The following is a 21,149-nucleotide window of genomic DNA, read 5'->3' on the forward strand; positions in this document are numbered from 1 at the left end:
GGATAGATAGATAGATGATAGATAGATAGATAGATGATGGATGATGGATGATGGATGGATGGAGATAGATGATGGATAGATGATGGATAGATAGATGCTGATAGATAGATAGATAGATAGATAGTAGATAGATGATAGATAGTAGATAGATGATGGATAGATGATAGATAGATAGATGATGGATAGATAGATAATGATAGAATAGTAGATAGATGATGGATGATAGATAGATAGATGATGGATAGATAGATAATGATAGATAGATAGATAGATAGATAATGATTGATTGATAGATCATAGATTGATAATCCTGTAAGAATGTCCTGGAAGAGTTACAGATTCTCCAATAGAGATAGATAGATGATAGATAGATAGATGATAGATAGATGGATAGATGATAGATAGATAGATAGATGATGGATGATGGATCATAGATTGATAATCCTGTAAGAATGTCCTGGAAGAGTTACAGATTCTCCAATAGAGATAGATAGATGATAGATAGATAGATGATAGAGATAAATGATTGATAGAGATAGATAGATGATAGATAGATATAGATAGATAGATGGATGAGAGGTAAATGATAGATGGTAGAACAAACACTAAAGATGTACTCCAAATATTTACTATTACAAAATTATATTAAGCATTTTCTTCTTTTCATTTGCTTTCTAAATTTCCCATAATAAGCATTTGGTTTTGTCTTTTTTTGTTGTTTTGCTTTTGTTTTTTGGAGACAAGTCTCACATAGCCCAGGCTGGCCTCAAGCTTGCTATGTAGTCAAGGATGACTGAACTGATCTTTCTGCCTCCACCTTCCAAGAGATAATGATTGATTGATAGATCATAGATTGATAATCCTGTAAGAATGTCCTGGAAGAGTTACAGATTCTCCAAAGTCTCCAGCTACTCACTGAAAGCACTGCACGAATACACTAACTAGTCAATGTGTATTCCTTAGATTAGAAGAAATGACTCCTGACTCTGCCTCCTCCTCTATCCTGCTCAGAGCTTTCAGAGGTCGCAGTGGGGTTTGGGAAGAGAGGGCTTGGTGGTGATTTGTTTCCTAATGCCCCCATCATGTTCAATTTGAGATTGCTACTGCCACCAAAATGGGCTAAGGCAGAAAAAGATGGAAGAGAATTAAAAGTGTGTGTGTGTGTGTGTGTGTGTGTGTGTGTGTGTGTGTGTGTGTGTGTGCCCTAACACTGCTCCAGCCACATGTCTGCAAACAATTTAGAGCCATTTAGTCCTGCATCAAAAGGACTTGTTACCAGGACAGGAAATTGAACACTAACCTGCGCAGGTGCTCTCAAGAAAGCATAATCTTCACAATGAAAAATGAAGACCAGAAAGATGAATCTTGAATGCCTCCATTTGCATGCGGGACTGCGGCGCGCTCTGGGCAGGCACTGCGTTCAAGCAAATAAAGCAGGGCTGGGTGTGAGCTGGGAAGTCTCCATCCTCACAGTCCAAGGGAGCCCCGCATGACCTTGACCCTTGTGTGTTTCAGGGGAGAGGTGCCGAAGTTTCATTGAACTCACACCACCAGCCGAGAGAGGTGAGAAAGGACTACTGGAATTTGCCACGTTGCAAGGCCCATGTCACCCCACTCTCCGATCAGGAGGGGAGTGGTTGATGGAGAACGCTTTCCTCCCCGACTTGCCTTTGGGGCCCGTGGCAAGTATGTGTTACTAAAGAGTTTAGTAACCACTGGGGGCCTCTCTGGATCTAAACTGCGCTGTGACTTCTGGCTTTTCTCGTCCTCTGAGCCGCAAAGGATGATAGGAAATCTAGACCTAACTCCCATTCATATGTAGGAATGTAAAACCCAAACAGCTGGGATAATTGAAGTTCACAAATAGAAAAAACACCTGCAGTTCTAACCAAGAAAACAACTTGAAAAGCTTATGGAGGTTTTTTGTGGTTTTGGATTTTTGTTTTCTTGAGATAGGATCTCAGGTAGTCAGGCTGGCCTTGAACTCTCTACCCTGCTGCCTCTGCCACCTAGTAGCGGGATCACAGGTTGGTGTGCCACCATGCCTAGCTTTTAAAAGAATAAAATAAGCTGATGTGGTGGCACTCACCTTTAGTCCCAGCACTCAGGAGGCAGAGGCAGGTGGATTTCTGTGAGTTCCACCAGCTTGGTTTACATAGTGAGTTCCAGGCCACCTGTGCCTACAGGGAGATCCTGTCTCAAAAAGACCAAAAGTTAAAATAAAATAAATAAATAAAATAAAAGGGGAAGGCATGAGAGGTTAAGGGAAAGGAGAAAAAAAGGAAATAAAACTTATCCCCCCAATTAAGGAAAAGGACAATTTAGCTAAGTTCTGTCCCCACGTGGTTTATGAAAATGGGACGATCTTTCTTATGAGTCACCTTAGAAGTATTTACAGCCCATCACATTTGATGATGAAACGTAGGTTCTGCACAGAAACGAGGTTCTAGTTTCAGCTTTGTCTCTCTCCCCCTCCTCCTGTCACCTCTGTGGGCTCCCGAAGCTTGTGTTTATGGTGGTTATTAACTGTCAGGGTGGGGTTCCTTCTCCTGTGGCCTCTCACAGAGATCCTCTGGCTGTCACTCGGAGTCCAAATCACCTACATTGGACTTCAATTCATAAGCTTCCTCCTGCTACTGACTGGCCTGCTGCTCACCGGGAACCCTGGCTGCGGACTCAAGCTGAGCACCTTTGCTGCTATTTCCTCTGTCCTATCAGGTGAGTGACCTCAGGTGAGTGACCCTAACCCTAACCCTAACCCTAACCCTAACTTAGTAGTGCACATCTATAATCTCAATATTCCTGCAGTGAGATGGGAGGTGGAGGCAGGAGAATTCCTGGAAGCTCATAGGTCAGCTAACCTGGGGTATGCAGTGGTAAACAGCCTGGTATGGTAGCGCATGCCTTTAATCCCAGCATTCAGGAGGCAGAGGCAGGCGAATCTTTGAGTTCAAGGCCAGCCTGGTCTACATAAAGAGCTCAAGCCCAACCAGTACTGCATAGCATAGTGAGACCCTGTCTCAAAAAACCAAAACCAAAAGAAACAAGAGAAATACTGCCTCAAAGAAGGTAGAAGACTGACACATGAGGTTGTCCTTTTTGACCTCCACACATGTGCTGAGACAAGTGTGCTCCCACACTCACACACACATATCACATACACACATATACACATGAAGGTGAAATAAAGGAAAACTATTGGGGCTCAGACTGCAAAAGCTCCACCAGCAACATCACAGCTAAATCTACTGTCAGATCAACAAATAGGAACGGACAGTACTGCCATCACCTGGCTTTAACTGGAGTTTGGCCTCATGGCAGGGAGTTTGAGGGGTTTGGCTCTCCAAGTCTTTAGGAATGTGTTTGATACAGTTCCCTGGAGTCATTTTTTCTTTCAGGAATCCACCCAGCTTCTGTTTGTGTCCAGTTTCCATTATAAACTGTCCTGTGCCAAGAACCACAGTTTTCATAGTAATCAAATTCCACTAGTGCAGTGTGTAATACCTTCAGATCTGTAGTAACTATTTTCATGAATGACTTAACTTTGGGGACCCTAAGACTACTAAGCTCAAAACAAAGGCAGGTGGAGGAGGGATGATTACTTCCAGCATCAGAGTAAAGGAAACTTTTTGGCCAAGTACATGTAGGAATAAAAGAGGAAGTTGTGGGTGCATTAGGCTATCCCACCACATAGAACAGAGCTATGGCTATATGGGATCTTAGAGGTTTTACAAGGGTAAACATACAAACACAACACTTCCACCACCATGACACACAGCACAACAGCTATAAAAGATCACAACACTGACAATCAAATCAATGAAATTAAATGCAGCGAACTCCTCATCTGATCTTAGTCCTTGTGAATCATTCTCTTTGATTACAAAATGGAGTTCTCCTGTCCACGGTAAACCTACCAGCAGCATGGTAGATAGCAACATACTCAGGCCCCTAAGTCCCTGAAAAGGCACAGGCCTAGGCTGTAGTAGGAAAGATGGCGGTCTTCTTTCAATATAGTCAGGCCCTTACTGTCCCTTCTTTCTGTTTGTCCCCAGCACTGCCTGGGTTTCCTTCACCTGCTGCATGGCATCAGCAGCCACCACCTTCAACATCTACACAAGGATGGCTCTGGAGTTCAAGTGCAGGCACAGTAAGAGCTTCAACGCAAATCCCAATTGCCTGGTGCATCACCACCAGTTTCCCTCCACAGCTGCCCACGTAGGGGGACCTTTGACCAGTTGCCATCAGTACCCCAACCACCCTATCTGCTCTGTCTCCAAAGGTGTTGACTTCTACTCAGCGCTCCAAGACAAGGGATTTCAACAGGAGACCAGCCAGGAGCTAAGAGAAGTGGCTGGGTCATGTGTAGAAGAGCAATGTTAGGAGCTAAGTGGATTGAAGGAGAGGGTTGAACCCTTCCATATGTGTTTGCTTAATAACATCTGCTTAAGCCAAAGTGTCTCCTGAGCATGGTTTTTAGAAGCTAATAGTAGAGTATCTTCAAGCTAAGTCCAGAGTGGCTTTACCACTGCACCTTTCCCTCAAAGCTGTCCTGTTTTATCCATCTCTTGTATCTTTGTATCCACAATCCCCAGCCCTTCTTTACTGATTGCTTATGCACTAGGTTCTGGACTAAATACTTTTTAGAAGGCAAGTGAAATACAGCTCCTGCCTTTAAGGGTCTGATGAATCTGGTCATCTGTCTAGAAATTGAAGAAATGCAGGTAAGCAAATTAGTGGTGGTTTATCTGTGTCTTTCACATTTGCATACTAGTGTCTTATGTCCACATAGTATGTAGTAATAAAAGTACTGTTAAATGGGCTGGTAAGATGACTCAGTAGCAAAAAGCACTTGCTGTGTAAACCTCGCAGGCTGAATTCCACCCCTGCATCCCATGGTGGAGGAGAGAACAGACTTCCAAAAATTGTCCTGTGATCTCCATGTGCACATTGTGGCACACACATGCCCACACTCACATGCATCATAAACACAATAATAAAATTTAAAAAAATAAAGATATTATTAAATATTACCCTTGAAGGGCCTGGCATTGGTAGCACATGCCTTTAATCCCAGCAGAGGCAGAGGAAGAGGCAGGTGGATCTCTGTAAGTTCAAGGCCAGCCTGATCTACCTACTAAGTTCCAGGCCAGCCAGGGCTGTATAGTGAGACCCTGTCTCAAAACAAAAACAAAAACAACCCCCGCCTCAAAAAAACAACTAAACTAACTTTAAGCAGGGCCTGATGGCACATGCTTTTAACCCCAGCACATGGGAGGCAGAGACAGGCCAATGTCTGTGTAATGGAGGCCAGCCTGGTCTCCATAGTGAGTAGCCAGCTATGGCTACAAGGAGGCCCTGTCTCAAAAAGACCAAAAAATACATTTTTATATAATATATATTGTTTTATATTATCACATTAATATATGATATAGGACATGATCTATTATAATATATATTACCCTAGAAGCCATTAGGAGGGTAGAATGACATGAGACGTCTCCTATAGCCTACAGGGTCAAGTTCACTTGTAGAAATGGGCCTCTCAGGTTCCCAGAGGAGACTAAGTGAATGACTTGGGCAGAGGCTCCTCTGGAAACCCTCCTGCTCAGGAGTTCTCAGAAGCTGGCCATACTATTTCCTCTAATAGGAAGGAGACCGTCCTTATTAGCAGGAAAAACGAGAACGCTACACAGGTATATTCCTGTACACAGCATTTATTTGTTCTGTTACAGTTCACATTTCAAACAGTGCTTTCTGACAACAGACCAGCTGGCTCCTCTTTCATAAGGACATGGACAGCAGTTCACATTCCTGGGGTTAGCTAGTATCACCACACCACATCTTTGAGACTGGTGAAGATGTTGTGGCGGGCAGAGGGGAGGACTTGGAAGGAAAGGAGAGGCTGAGAGGAAGGAAGACCCTTGCGTTTGAAGAGCAGATGACTACTTCTAAGCAGTAGTCATGTCAGTTTTGCTGGCACCATGTTGAGTGCTTCAAATCTTGGATATGTGGGTAGGCAGCTGTCCACAAAGAACAGGAAGTTTAGGGAGGCATCTGATAGGAGACCAGCACCCACACTGGTCAGATGAAGTTTCCTCAATCCTCAGCCACCTTTCTGTACAAGCTGTGGCAGGAAGTAAGCCTAGAGTTTTCACTGCACTTAACAAGGAAGAGATCCGAGCTTCTAATAAGGAAAGGTTGTATTTCTCTAAACACCAAGAATTCTGTGATATTGTCTGTCTGAGCTTCCTCATATCTGAGACTTAGCCTACATAAACACAGTGCTCTGCCCCCAAACAATCCCACCCAACAGATCTTCACTGGGCATCTTTGCATTCACTGCTTCCTACACTGGCTGGCTTCCCAGAGTATCAACACAGCAGAGAACACATCATGTCTAGGGGGATCGCCTAGGCCATAGGACCTAGGCCTGACCATGCAACTGTCACTTCTGTCCACTATAGACTACTCAGAAGTCTATAAGCCAAACTGTAGCCTACCCCCTTTTACCTAAGGAAATTCAACTTCCTAGAAATGAATCTAGAATAATCTCCAGACTCCACGTACCTCTGAACTATTCCCCTTCCCCAAAGCTAAGCTTGTCCCCACATGACTTCCAAATGTTGAAACCAAGTATACTTTTAGGGTCTTAAGACAGAGGGGCCAATAAGCCTGGTAAGGCCAATCTGCAGGATAAACGGCTACCAACTTCCTGTCAAACCGTAACACCTATCAGTGGACAATTCATAGATATCCCCTTAGATCTGGGATCTGCAGTGTTCTGGGGTTTCTTCATTAACACAAGCTTAAAAAATGCAAAACCAAGTAAGGAGAAAACCTAGTTTTCATTGAGGAACAAGTTATCAAAATTACTCAGGAAGAAAAGTACGTTTTCCATTGGCTACCATGGGACTATTTGGCATATTAGACAATGACCTAGAAATTGAGGAGAATCAAACTTAATAAAGGCCACAAATCTATACAGGAGAAGGGGGAAGTAAGTGGTAGAGATAATTCTAAAGAACATAATCATTATAAAAGTTACAGTATTTACATAAGAATTTTCTCAGAATATAATGCTTCAAAGGCTCCACAAGGAAGAGTACAGGGCAAAATAGTTGCATACCAGACTTCAAGAAGCAAAAGTCCAGAAACATATCCCTGAATAAAAGAGAAAGCAAAGGGGAAAGAGATGACGAGGATGCTCTAGAGAAAGTGCTGAGGCAGCAGAGCAGAGATGCAGCCAGGACAAGGCCATGGGATTCTTCCAACGCTTGAGTGAAGGACAGTGCGCACAGAGCCTTCGGTAACTACTGTAGAGCAAAGATCACAGCTGCAGAGCCATCAAAAACTCATAGGGTACAACATAGGGACCTGGTCAAAGGACAGTCACCAAAACCCTCTCTTGATCCCGTTGTGATAGAAGCAGGTTTAAAATATAAATGGACAGTCTAGGAAAAGGGCGATGAAAAGACCTGATGACTCAGTCCGCTTCCAGTGTTTTTTTTTTTTAATCTGTAGCTGAGGAGGAGTCACAGAATAGGTGGAAGGAATGCAGAGAATGATGGGTGATCCTCAGAATCAGAGGTAGGCCATCTGGACGCATCAAGATGACCGAACCAGATGAATTTCAGGTCAAACAATGGAATCCCTGAAGCTTGGGGCATAGCTTGAAAATAACACTATCATAACACACACACACACACACACACACACACACACACACACACACCTCGCGTCATAATGTAAAAACAATGTCCTGCTTAGAGACCACTGGATTTCCCCAGTGAGAATATAAATTAGATGTACAAAAAAATAAAACACCTATGAGATTCACATTCCCAAACTATCCACACAGAGTTCCTAGAGGGAGTTAATGCAGGGATTGGGAAGGTAGTAAGATACCCCAGCTAATTGGGTCATGCTGTTATCAAAGAGCTCCAACAGGCTCCCAAAGTGCAGTGATCAGTGCTGAATGACCCTGAAGTCATCTCTCCAGAGAATTGATTTTACATGGACAGGAGAGACGGGACCCACTCAGTTCAGTTCTTCTGAAAGATTCCATCACACTAGATCTGTGGGAAAAGGCAAGGTAGAATGATTAATATATTACCCTTTTGTCAAAGTAGAGATTTTCACAAAAATGGGTGAAATCTAAAGTTCGGAAGGTTCTCTGGGGCCTGAGAGATGGCTTAAGGGTTAACAGCATTTGCTGTAAGCAGAGGTCCTGGGTTCAGTTTCCAGCACCCACATCAGGTAGATCACAACTGCCTGGACCTGCAGTTCCAGAGGAATCTGATGCCCTTTAAGCCCCTAAGAGCCATCTGCATGCACATGGTGCACATAAACTCACGCAAACATATACACAAATTAAAAAAAAAAAAAAGTTTCTTCATTCTCCTATCCTCTTATTTTGCTCTAATAGTTTATGAGGCCCAGTGACTTTGTCCTTTATGACAGGCTCTTTCACTGTGAACTTGATCAAAGTGGTTTTTAGGGGAAAGGAGTGGCATTTTCAGCAAGATAAATCTGTGTGTTATGTAATTGCTACAAGCCCTGTATCGTATCAGCATTATTGGTCCCTACCCAGAAAATACCAGAAGGATCCACCCTTCCAGTCACTGGGATGATTAAAAAAGCATGAGCCCACATTTATATTTTTATATTAGGTTTTTTCGAAATAGGGTCTCTCCCTCTCTAGTAGCCCCAGCTGGCTTGGAACTCCCTATATTAACCAAGCCAGCCTCAAGCTTTCAGAGAGTCACCTGCCTCTGCCTCCTGCATGCTTGGATTTAAAGGTGTCTGCCACCACACCAGGTAAAGAAAAAATTTTTTTTCACTTTAAGTGTATGAGTGTTTTGCCTGCATATATATAAGTGCATCATATGTATGCAATGACTACAGAGGTCAGAAGAGGGTGTCAGATCCCTGGAACCGTCAGTTGTGGGCCACCTGACATGGGTGCTCTTAACCACTGACCCATCTTTTCAGATCTGAGCCTACATTTCTAAATGTCCCCTAAAGGAGACAGTACCACTTCCAGCTGAAAACAATGAACTGAGAACTAATTCTTCATGGTCAAGAAGCTCCCAGGAAAAACAGTTGATCATTCTGCAGGGCTGGGGATCATATTAAGGGCCTTGTTGAATGTAGGTAAGTACTCTACCACTGGGCTATAGCCCCAGCCCTAACAATTAGTTATTTCTAAAACATTTATTTTTATATGTATGAGTGTTTTGTCTACATGTATGTAAGTACACCCATGTCATTGCAATGCCTGTAGAGGCCAGAAGAGGGTGCTGCATCTATAACTGGAGTTACAGATGGTTGTTAGTTGTCATGTGGGTGCTGGGAACTGAACCTGAGTCCTCTGCAAGAGTTATCTCTTCAGCTCCTGAGCAAATGATTCTTCATAGACCTACTCCAGAAAGCTCCCACTTTCCCTACTTTCTAAGAAGCAAAGTTACATGTGTCTTAGGCCATCAGGAGTAATAATCTGGGCCAGCGAGATGGCTTAGTAGATACAGGTGCTTTCTACCGACTCACAACCTGAGTTAATCCCCATGTCCTCATTGCTCTGACAAAATATTCTGACCAATACCAACTTGGGGAGGAAGGGGTTTTTTGGGTTTTTTTTTGTTTTTCAAATATTTTTTATTGTTTTTATTTTATGTATATGAGTGTATTGCCCGCATGTATTGTGAGTGCACCTGTGTCATGCAATGCTGCGGAGGTCAGAAGAGGGCTGCAGATTCCCCTGGAACTGGAGTTAAGGACAGTTTATAGCTACCATGTGGGTGCTGGGAACCCGGGTCCTCTGTAAGAACAGTCAGTGCTCTTAACCCCTGAGCCATTTCTCCAGGCCCAGAAAGGGTTTATTTTATCTTGCATCTCCTGGGTCACAGTTCATCAGGGAGCCCAAAGTAGGAACTCGGCAGGAACCTGGAGGCAGGAGCTGAAGCACAGGCCATAGAGGAATGCAGCTTACTGGCTAGCTTTCCTGGCCCCTGCTCAGCCTGCTTTCTTATGGAACACAGGCCTACCTGCCCAGGGGTGGCACCACCCACAGTGGGCTGGGCACTCCCACATCCCTCAACAATCAAGAAGATGCCCCTCAGACATGGCCACAGGCCAGTCCAATGGAGGTAATTCCCCAACTGAGGCTCCCTCAACCCAGGTGTGTCCAGTTGACACTAATGCTATCCAGCACACCCCAGGATCTACGTGGTAGAAAGAACTCCCACAAGTTGTCCTCTGGTATCCATACGTGTCAGGACACATGTGGGCCCATATATACACATAAATGTAAGTTTTAATTTAAAAAAGTATCTCAAAAGCTATGCACCTGGTAGGGAGAATCAACAAACTTTATCCTGGACAGGAATCTTCGCAGCTCTCCACGGCCAATTTTCGGGGTGGTCTCCTTCAGCTGGACCATCTGGCCCTCCATGAGTGCCCAGCGCAGACTAAGCTTGCTGACCACCAGAGATGTGGAATGCCCCTCAGGGCTGGGCCCTGTTGTCCTGGTAACATAAAAGGCATCTTTCCAGATGTCGTTGATTCCAACTGAAGGACAAAAATAAGAAGCAGTTAACAAAGACAGCTAACAAGATTGTGGCTCAGGCAGTTAAAGAAGGCAACTCCTAACAGGAGAGTGGCTTAGGTCAGCAACAGGTCCAGTCACTTATCTCACAGATTCAAACAAAACAATCAGCTGAGCACATAACATGCTGAGCAGTGAGCCGGACGGTAGAGCAAAGAGATGGGAGATGGCACAACTAGCACAGCCGCTTGTTCTTCAAAGTATTTGTACCTTCTCTGTTCAACCCAACTCATCAAATCAGAGAAAGTACCCAGCATGGCAGGCATTTGGTAGAAAAGTAGGCCCCAAAGACCACAAAGCCCAAGACAGTGCATGGTTCCCTAAGCACTGTAGCTACTTAGGGTGGCTTTGGTCTCCTCCTTTCCTGCCTTGGCCTTCTGACTGCTGGAATAACAGGCATGAGGCCCTACACCTGGCTGACTGCCTTCTTAACAACAGTCGTTGGCAGTTGTGTGATCTGCATGAGATCACCTTTTCTTTTCCCACAATGCTTTGCTCATCCTCAGGAACTGGACAAAGGCAAGCTCCCTGGGGCCTCACTTAATACACTGTCATCTTGAACCAGTTCCCTCTCAGTCTATTTTAGCTCATCCTGCCTTTTCTTTTCCTCCACTGCTACCCTCCTCTCCTCCTCCGCCCAAGGTTTTAGGTACCTGCAGAGCTTGGCTCCACAGACCATGTGGAGGATCAGGGCAGATTTGGCCTAGCTTGTTGAGCAGCCTTGAACTGGCTCTGTACCCAAGGATGCTCTTGAACTTCTTGACCCTCTTGCCTCCACCACCCAGTACTGGGATTCCAGGAACCCCCAGTCAGTGGACAGGTGTGCATGCACGTGCCAAATCAGCTGTTATTCCTCCATGAAGCCCAGTAGAGAGTCACAAGCACTGCTTCAACTCAAGGTAAAAAGCTATAAGTAGCAAGTCCACAAGAGGCAAGAGAGTGTGTAAAGACATGAAGGAGCTTGGAGTGGTAGTTGCACCCCAACATCCCACCACTCAGGACGTAGGGGCAGGAGGATCAGGAGTTTAAGGACATCATTGGTTACATTGCCAGTTTGAGGCAAGCCTGGGCTATGAGACCCTGTCTCAACTACCTCTCAAAAAAAGGACACGGGAAATCTGGCTAGGCTGGTCTTCCTCTTTATTCACCCATCAAGAAGAGGCCCAGCGTCTATGAGGAAGGAGACAATTGGTACCAACAGACAGCAATGGCTCAGTTCCCAAGGCTTTGGATTCCTGTGACATCTCTAATGTGTGATCCCAAGTTTGCTTTCTAGTATTATTTTTTAAAACATTTTACGTATATGAGTATATTGCCTGCGTGTATGTAACTGCACCCATGTTGTGCAATGCCCATGGAGGCCAGAAGAGGGCATTGAATCTCCTGGAACTGGAGTTATAGATGGTTGTTAGCTGCCATGTGGGTGCTGGGAATCAAACCCGGGTCCTCTGCAAGAACTACGAGTGCTCTTAACCACTGAGCCATCTCTCCAGCCTGGCTTTATAGTATATTTAGAAAGACATATAAAGCAGAATACCTTCAAATGTTAACAGGGGTTCTGAGTAGCCAACTTAGGGGCAATTTTCTCCTTTGGTTTTTCTATTGACTTCAATTTCTATGCAATGTGAATGTTTAATATTTACAGATGAGCAATGCCCTGAAAGAAACATAGCCCACCCCCACCATACCCCATACACTAACTTCAAATCCTAAGCCCCTGTAGGGCCAAGCACAATGCCTCACACACAGCTGAACGCATGCAGCTGAGGCTCAGTGAGTGCCTGTTTATGAGAGTTCCATCATCACCACCCTAGAGCCCTCCTGGAATGGGGGACACGCTTCCTCCTCAGCTTTCAGGGCATGCAGAGGGAGCCCTCCAGCAGTGCCCCCTGGTTCCAGGGACACCAAGAAAATGCTACTACACCTCCTGAAAATCCCATACCCTTCTCTCTGTGGGGCAAGGGCATCTTCACACAGCCAGGACACAATTTCTCATGCCCCAGAGACTCACCCTCTGAAGCTGTCACTATGCCAGTAGCATTGGCCAGGTCCAGGAGGATAGAGGGGAAGGCTGGGTGCAGGAGGTAAAGATGGTAAAGGTCCGGGGACTCAGCTCTTGGGATGGCATCCTGACAAGAGTCACAGGAAAGAAGAGCACAGGTGACTATACATTCTCACAAAGGAAATCCTCAAAGGAACAGGTGAGGGGAGAAGGTGCTGGTCAGCCTCCCTCCTAATCCCAACCAGGGGGATGCATCTGAAAAGACACATATAGGACACATAATTTCACACAGCTCAAAACACTGATTCACCATTTACTCCTTCAAACCATCATCTACAGTCAAAAATATGCAAGGAAGGCTGGCAAGATGGCTCAGCAGTTAAGAGCACTGGCTGCTCTTGCAAAGGACCAGAGTTCAGTTCCCAGCACCCACATGGCTGCTAACAACCATCCATAACTCCAGTTCCAGGGGACCTGTTGGGAGCTGTTAGTCTATTATGTACATTGAGCTGTGGCAGGCTTGTTTACTGAGTTTGTGTTATGCACACCAGTACCTAATCTGCCTAATCAGGAGGAATGTGTTTATATGGAGAGCCTCACAATACCTGACCTGGAGGCAATAGTGGTAAACAAAAAGATCAAAGAAGCCTTTGATCTGACCGCTCCTTGACCCTCAGATACAGGTGGGGAAAAACAGCTGCTGTGACTAATTGAGTCTTCTGTATAAAAAGGCAGAGCTGAAATAAACCGGGGCTGCAGTCACTACTGTCAGCCCTCCCAAGCATCTTTTCTGTCTCTTGTTTTTTCTTTCAATCCTCACTCCCCCTTTCAGGTACTGTCGATCTTGGCCGGCTGGCACCAGCAGGGACCCAATGCCCTCTTCTGTCCTCCAAAGGCACTGCACATATGGGTGCACTCACATGCATGCAAAATACTCATACACACAAAATAGAATAAAAATTTAAAACTATGTAAGGGGAGAGAGAGAAAGAAGAGAAAGAGGAGAGAGGGGAGGAAGGAGAAAGGGAGGGGAGTAATACTTCCAAATGTTAACTGGAAGGAGGGAAGGAAAGAGGAGGAAGAAGAGAAGGGAGGAAGGAAACCTGTATGCCCCAGGAGTCTGCTGTAGATAGTCTATCTTCTGCCTATGGCAGAGCTGGGTACTCAGTCATCCTAACAGCTGGTGAGGCTGTGTAGAGAGAAAAGCTATTTCTGAACAGTGTCCAAAGACATTTCCTTTCATTAGATGCCAAAGCCAGCTGCAAGGGGCTCAGGTAGCTCTCTCCTAGCATGTATAAAGCCCTGGGTTTGATCGTAATGGCAAACATCGCAAAAACTTTATCAACTCCTGAAAGAAATAACTGATTGACCAGCAGAAGCAAATCATCAGTAACAAAAATTTCCTAGTCTGGGGGCTGGAGAGATGGTTCAGTGGTTAAGAGCACGAGCTGCTTTTGCAGAGGACCTGGGTTCAATTCCCAGCACCCAACTGATTGACCAGCAGAAGCAAATCATCAGTAACAAAATTTCCTAGTCTGGGGGCTGGAGAGATGGTTCAATGGTTAAGAGCACTAGCTGCTCTTGCAGAGGACCTAGGTTCAATTCCCAGCACCCACATGGCAGCTAACAACCATCTGTAACTCCAGTTCCAGGGGATCAAATGCCCTCTTCTGACCTCCTCGGGCATTGCATGACACAAGTGCACTTAAATACACTCACACTGGCTACTCCCCTCTCTCAGAGCTGCTTGGATCCCCACAGACAGCATAGGGCCTCAGCAAGTGCAGACTCAGAATGTGCTGCATTGGATAGTCAGGTGGACTTACAGCTGAGTCTCAGGTCCTTGTGCTAGGGAATCTTGCTTCACCCATCCCACCCAAATACTGCAGTGTAACCCAGAAAGTCTTCTAAAATCAGCCTTCTAGATGTCAGGTCTTCTCTCCCATGACTCCCACTAACCTCTCAGTGTGAGCCTACTCAGCATCCCGCTTTGAATGCTCTGCCCTCTCATCCTCTCTACTGGTTTAAGTCTCACAGTCTGGTCTTAGGAAACCTCTGCCCAACAGTCATAATGATGTCTCCTCTTCCACAGCAGCATACTCCTCTGTGGATCTGAACCTAGTACCTTGAGAGGAGTTTTTCTCACGCAGCCCCCTCTGTCAGCAGCCAGTAGTTAGGGGCTATAGTCTGTGTTCATTATTGAGCAAAGGAGGGAAACCTGGCTCAGGAGGATATGAGAGGACAAACCTGTTTCCACTCAACCCTAGATGGTGATTGGTCAAATAACCTCCTGAGTCCCACACCAACCTGCTGTTGGACAAACTGAAGAAGGTAACCATCCACCCTACCTTCTATCCCTCCCCTCCGCTACTTTCCTTCGCTCCCCCTCCCCCATGGCTCACTCACAGAACTGGGAGATGCAACTGACAGCGCTTCTGCCCAGAAAAGGAAGACTGACTTCCGGTCTGAAGTAATTGCTGAAGTGGTTGGTGTTTCTTTCATGTGACATGGAACACTGTAACTCCAAGTAACAGAGCCAGAAGCACCGTCTACCAACATCATCTACAAAAGAGAAGGCAGAGAAAATACAGCCTATCTTTGGTAAAGTGGCAAGTCAAGAAAACACATGCTTTCCACTCAACCCTAGATGGTGATTGGTCAAATAACCTCCTGAGTCCCACACCAACCTGCTGTTGGACAAACTGAAGAAGGTAACCATCCACCCTACCTTCTATCCCTCCCCTCCGCTACTTTCCTTCGCTCCCCCTCCCCCATGGCTCACTCACAGAACTGGGAGATGCAACTGACAGCGTTTCTGCCCAGAAAAGGAAGACTGACTTCCGGTCTGAAGTAACTGCTGAAGTGGTTGGTGTTTCTTTCATGTGACATGGAACACTGTAACTCCAGGTAACAGAGCCAGAAGCACCGTCTACCAACATCATCTACAAAAGAGAAGGCAGAGAACATACAGCCTATCTTTGGGAAAGTGGCAAGTCAAGAAAACACATGCAAAAAAATTAAAAAATTAAGACAAACCCCTAAGACTCTCAGATAGCAAATATTCAGTTCTCCCTCAGTGTGTGTGAGGCATAGGTCTCAGCATCCTGACACCCTAATCAACAGATGCCAATATGCACAAAGCCTCTCATGACCTCACATATATGTAAATCATCTCTGGATTACTTACAATACCCTAATACAATGTAAATGTCAGATCAATAGTTGTTATTCTGTATTGTTTAAGGAATAGTAAAAAAGTCTGATGCTTTTCAACTACTTTTAATCCACAGTTGGTTGTTGTGATGGTTAATCTAGATTGCCAACAAAAAAAAACTAGGCCAAAAGATAAAATAATAAAAACAATAAAAATAGGGGCTAGAGAGATGGATCAGCAGTTAAGAGCACTTGCTGCTCTTCCAGAGGGCCCAGGTTTGGTTCCCAGCACCCAGATGATGACTAAAAACTGTCCATATTGGGTGTGGTGGCGCACACCTTTAATCCCAGCACTTGCGAGGCAGAGGCAGGTGAATCTCTGTGAGTTCAAGGCCAGCCTGGTCTATATAGTGAGTTCCAGGACAGCTGGGGCTACAGTGAGACCCTGTCTCAAAAAGACCAAAAAAAAAAAAAAAAAACCCTGAAAACTGTCCGTAACTCCAGCTCCAGGGGATTCGATGCCCTCTTCTGGCCTTTGCAAGCATTGCATGCACGTGGTGCATACATGCAGGCAGGACACTCATACACGTAAAATAAAGATAATTAAAAATAAATAAAAAACAATAAAAACTTAAAAAGCTAAGACAATTACTTAAAAATTAAAACTATTAATTCTGCCTTTAACATGAAATGAATGAACACTGTCCATCCATGCATCACATCCTCACAACACAACCTCACATAAAAGCCACAAGTGGACCCCATGTTCTGCATCCGTGAACCTGCTCTACCGGTTTGTCTCTGAGCTCTGGTCTTGGTGGCTCTAACCAGGCATTCATTCCCATCCACTAAATCCACCCTTAAATACCCTACCTATATTTCCTTCGTTTATTGGAAGTCTTCCATTAAAATCCAGTCACCGCTGATCCCCATCCCATCTGAAAGCTTAGGTATACTTGTATCAGGGTGTGACATTTATTTATTCCTGCCTCTCCCTGTGTAGACATGTTAGAAGGCTCTGCCTGCCAGCTGTATATCAGAAATCCAGAAAGAACTCCTTCACAGGAAGATTAGTCTAGAAAATCAACTAATGATGTGAATTTTAGCACTGAACTGGGAATGTTCGTTTTCCCCCATTCACCTAGACTGTGAGTTCTTTGAAGGAAGAGCTGAGTTCTTAGTCTTCCCAGGGTCCTGCCCAGGGCTGGACACAGAGTGCATTCCTTCCATGTGTTCTGATTGATTTTGAGTCCCAGTGTTTTACCTTTTTCATTCCAACTCCATCCTGTATCTGCAGAAAGAAATCTAATGTCTGGTCATCAGTGAAATACCCAGGAGCAGGTTGGCTGCAAACAGAGACAAAGGAATAATAAACAGTGGAAAAGGAGCAGTGACCCCTTCCCTCCCCTCTCTTGCACCAGCCACAGACATCAAGCAACTGTTCTAGGCAACTCTTCAACATGGGAAAGTTGGTCAGAGAGAACAGCAAACACGAGGGAGAGCACACCACAAACCTGCGCAGGCCTTGCAGGCTCAGCTTCCAGTGAGGCGTAAGATCTTGCCCCCGAAGCAGGACCAGGCCTTGTCTGGTTGTGATCAGGAGGTTGCTGCAGTTGGAATCTGGTGCCTTCACCATCTGGAGAAGCTCAACTCCATCGCTGGACCAAACAAAACCTCAACAGTTAGTCTCTGGCATGGAGGAGATTCCTTTTATCCCCTACTGTATGAATGTTTACACAGACAGTTGTCACTTAGCATTCATGTGGGAACTGGTGCCAGGATGCCAGTTAATATACCACAATTCACAGATGCTCATGTCCCTTAACACAAAATGATACGGTCTCTCCACGTAATCTATATCTTCCCGTGTGATTTAAACCATCTCTAGATGCAATGTAAATAGTTGCTATACTACACTGTTCAGGGAATATTGACAAAAGAGAAAAAGATTATAGATATGTTCAGTACAGACACAATGTCTTTTCCCAAATATTTTCACCTATGTGGACCCCCAGGATATGGACAGCCGGCTACTCCTGGGTCTACTTCCTACCATGGTCTTACCAAATGGGACACTTGGTCAATCCTGTTGAACCTCATTTTCCTATCCAGAAAATTCCATGCAAGTTCAAAAGGAACTCACAGGATAACACGATGCAATGCCTCTCACCTCAGACACTCTGGGGAAAGTCGCAGAGGCAACAGTAATGGCAGAGGAGAGAGACGGAGACTCTGATAGGAGGCCTGAAATCATCACTAAGCATGGACAGCAACTCTTGGCAGATGCTTCATCAAATCACTTATTTCTCTAGTCAATACTTATCTACTCAATACTTGTCAATTTTACTAAAAAAACGTGATCATGCCTAAGAAAATACTAACTTCCAGCAGAAAAGAAGAAAACAATTATCACCCAAGCCAAGAGTTAGTTACATGTGTAAAATTCACTGCGTATGACAACCACATACTTTTAGTTAGGAGATAAACACAAATAAAAACAAGGTTTCGTGCACCTTGCTTCCATCGACATCATTCTTTTTTTATTTGTATTTTATGTTTATGAGTATACTGCCTGCATGGATGTAAGCGCACCCATGTTGTACGATGCCCTCGGAGATCGGAAGAGGGCATCAGATCTCCTGGAACTGGAGTTATGGACAGTGGTTAGTTGCTGTGTGCGCTGGAGATCAAACCCAGGTCCTCTGGAAGAGCAGCTAGTGCTCTTAACCACTGAGCCATCTCTCCAGCCCACAAAATGACTCTTTAGCTGAGAGGAAAATAAAACTACAGGGAAGAATAGGTCAGTGATTTTACAAACCTTTACAAACAGTTGGGTTTTTACATTTACTTTTTATTTTATGTGTATGCATGTATTGTCTGCATGTATGTAAGTGCACCCATGTCATGCAATGTCCACAGAGGTCAGAAGAGGAGTGTTGAATCCCTTGGAACTGGAGTTACAGATGGTTGTTAGCTGCCATGTGGGTACTGGGAATTGAACCTAGGTCCTCTGGAAGAGCAGCTAGTGCTCTTAACCACTGAGCCATCTCTCCAGCCCTACAAACATTTGTTTTAGTAAATATATCTTGCTACCTGTTCTGACTTAAAACCATAAGTCAATATTGTTTCTTGTAATTCAGGTATGAACTAATCATACGTCATGGTCACCAACACAGAGATGCCAACACATGATGTGACCAAGAAGAAGATTCCTTACTCATTTTAAGAGTTGGTATTTTGAGTCCAGCTCTGCTTCCCTCAAACCTCTGTCCTTCATCACCAGTCCACCCAATATCAGACTCCATGGTGTATAAGTTCCCAGAGATGTCCCCATGACCAAAGACAGACAGCAGCCCTACCTGTAAACATCAATGAGCTCAGACAGGTTGACAGATCTTCGCTTCTCCCATCCTGGTTCTTCGATCTGCAGAGAAGGTGGTGAGCTGTCTCGATTCTGGGCCTGAACAAAAATGTCCCGCAGGGCGACAGCTTGTATGTTTCCTAGCACCAGAGGAAAAATCAACACTGAGAAATTGGGTTTAATAGAAATATCCCAGGGTCTGGGTAGAAGACACAGAGCCAATCAGATGGGTCTAATGGAGTTCACTTGGGCTGGTCCCACAGTGATGGGGAAGTGATCAAACAGATGCTGGGCAGTCTCCTCTCCAGAGAAGGCGTCAAGGGAAAGTAGAATCAATGAGTGGCAATGGGTGAGAGGTTCCACAATAGGAGACCATGGAAGGGAGGGAAGCTAGCACTAGCAAGCCCAGAGTGAGTGTTTGCCTTGTCTTACAGGCAGGCCTAGCCACCTACAGCAGGGGAGCCAAAATCAGCCTTGCTTCTTACCAAAGCCAAACAGGATGTAGACCGCTCCACTGGCAGTGATGTAAACCTGGGGGCCAATCAGATTCCCCACTCCCACGATGTTGTACTTCACAGGTCGGCCCACTGGACTTCCTGTCCGGCCAGACACCAGGAGAAAACACAGATCTGGCTGATGAAGAAAGATATGCAGAGTCGGTGAAAGCCCTTCATTTCCTAACAAAACAACTGCCCCACAGAATCCTTACTGTCTCATGAGTTAAGGGCTCAGCAACACGTCCCAGGGTTGAAAACCACAAAGCCAAACTCTCTTCACTTACTTCTGTGGAAGTAAGAAATAAGGCAAAAGCTCATTCCTTGATAAGGTATGTATGAAGGGCATCTTTAAGATACCCCAGGTTCTCTGAAGCATAGTGCTTGCTAACTGCAAAATTTCCCAAGGCCTAGAGCTAACCACAGGAGGGCTGATATAGGCAGGGACTTTACTTCCATACCAGGTGTGCTGGATAGCTTTAGTTGTCAACTGGACACACCTGGGAAGTGGGATCCTCAATTGGGGAACTGCTTCTATTGGACTGGCCTATGGCCTTGTCTGTGGGGCATTTTCTTGATTGTTGAGTGATGTGGGAGGGTCCAGCCCACTGTGGGCAATGCCATCCCTGGGCAGGTGGTCCTATGTTATATAAGAAACAAGGCTGAGGGGTTAAAGAGATGGAGCAGCAGTTAAGAGCACTGGCTGTTCTTGCAGAGGACCCAGGTTCAAATCTCAGCACCTACATGGTAGCTAACAATTGTCTGAAAGTGTCCAGTTCCGGGGATCCAACACCCTCTTCCGTCCTCTATGGGCACTGCACAACACGGGTGCACTTAACATATATGCAGGCATAACACTCATATGCATAAAATAAATTAGAGAGAGAGAGAGAGAGAAGGAAAAAAAGAGAGAAAGATGGAAAAGAAAGCAGGCTGAGTACTGGCCAGGGAGCAAGGCAGTAAGCTGGGTTCTCCATGGTCTGTGCTCCAGGTTCCTGCCCTGAGTTCCTGCCTTGGCTTCCCTTGTTGCTGAACTGTGAGCTGTAAGCCAAATAAATCATTTCTTCCCCTAGTTGGTTTTGGTCAGTGTTGTGCCACAGTAATAGGAATTAACTAGGACAAGACCTAAATTAAATCCAAAGCCGTCATGTAAAAACTAAGCAAAGGCTCCGGCAGGAGAATCCTTGGGGCTTCCTGGCCAGTCAGTCTAGCAAAATCAGTGAGCTCCAAGTTCATTGAGGGACCCTGCTGTAAAAATAAAGTGGAGAGTGTTAGAGGCAGACTCTGGACATTGAACCCTGGCCTCCATGCACGTACACACATATGCACACAAACAGTAATATTCATTTTTCTTCCTTGTCTTTTCATGGATTTATAGCTCATTTCTTTTTAGAACCTAAAAGAATTCCATTGTCTGGATATACCATAGGTTATTCATGTAGTCACTGAAGGACATCTTGGTTGCTCCAAATGTTGTCAAATATGAATAAAACCACCATATTCCTGTGTATGTTCCTGTGTGGACATAATTAT

The 21,149-nt window shown here is 45.0% G+C and overlaps 2 protein-coding genes across 4 annotated transcripts in view; one reads left to right on the top strand and one right to left on the bottom strand.

Moving 5' to 3' along the window:
- Positions 1-4,383, top strand: part of Gsg1 (germ cell associated 1) — a 10,573-nt gene extending 6,190 nt beyond the window's left edge. The window contains exons 3-6 of the mRNA XM_008837682.1: positions 1,516-1,563; positions 2,566-2,718; positions 2,809-2,893; positions 4,056-4,383. Coding sequence (XP_008835904.1) covers positions 1,516-1,563; positions 2,566-2,718; positions 2,809-2,893; positions 4,056-4,383 — 614 coding nt within the window. The remainder of the gene's footprint in view (positions 1-1,515; positions 1,564-2,565; positions 2,719-2,808; positions 2,894-4,055) is intronic.
- Positions 4,384-5,699: 1,316 nt separating this feature from the next.
- The window catches only part of Fam234b (family with sequence similarity 234 member B), a 61,882-nt gene continuing 46,432 nt past the window's right edge, over positions 5,700-21,149 (bottom strand). For 2 of the 3 annotated variants that reach the window (XM_008837435.2, XM_029565670.1), the window contains exons 6-13: positions 19,608-19,755; positions 19,121-19,262; positions 17,276-17,419; positions 17,026-17,107; positions 15,015-15,170; positions 12,618-12,735; positions 10,349-10,569; positions 5,700-8,078 (exon numbers count right to left, since the gene is read on the bottom strand). In XM_008837435.2, the coding sequence (XP_008835657.1) occupies positions 8,073-8,078; positions 10,349-10,569; positions 12,618-12,735; positions 15,015-15,170; positions 17,026-17,107; positions 17,276-17,419; positions 19,121-19,262; positions 19,608-19,755 (1,017 nt within the window). In that variant the 3' untranslated portion in view covers positions 5,700-8,072. Of the gene's footprint in view, positions 8,079-10,348; positions 10,570-12,617; positions 12,736-15,014; positions 15,171-15,394; positions 15,551-17,025; positions 17,108-17,275; positions 17,420-19,120; positions 19,263-19,607; positions 19,756-21,149 lie in introns of all 3 variants that reach the window. The other variant, XM_029565672.1, reaches the window with a different exon arrangement.

Source organism: Nannospalax galili, unplaced genomic scaffold, assembly GCF_000622305.1.
Source record: "Nannospalax galili isolate Female #2095 unplaced genomic scaffold, S.galili_v1.0 scaffold210, whole genome shotgun sequence".
NCBI lineage: Eukaryota > Metazoa > Chordata > Mammalia > Rodentia > Spalacidae > Nannospalax > Nannospalax galili.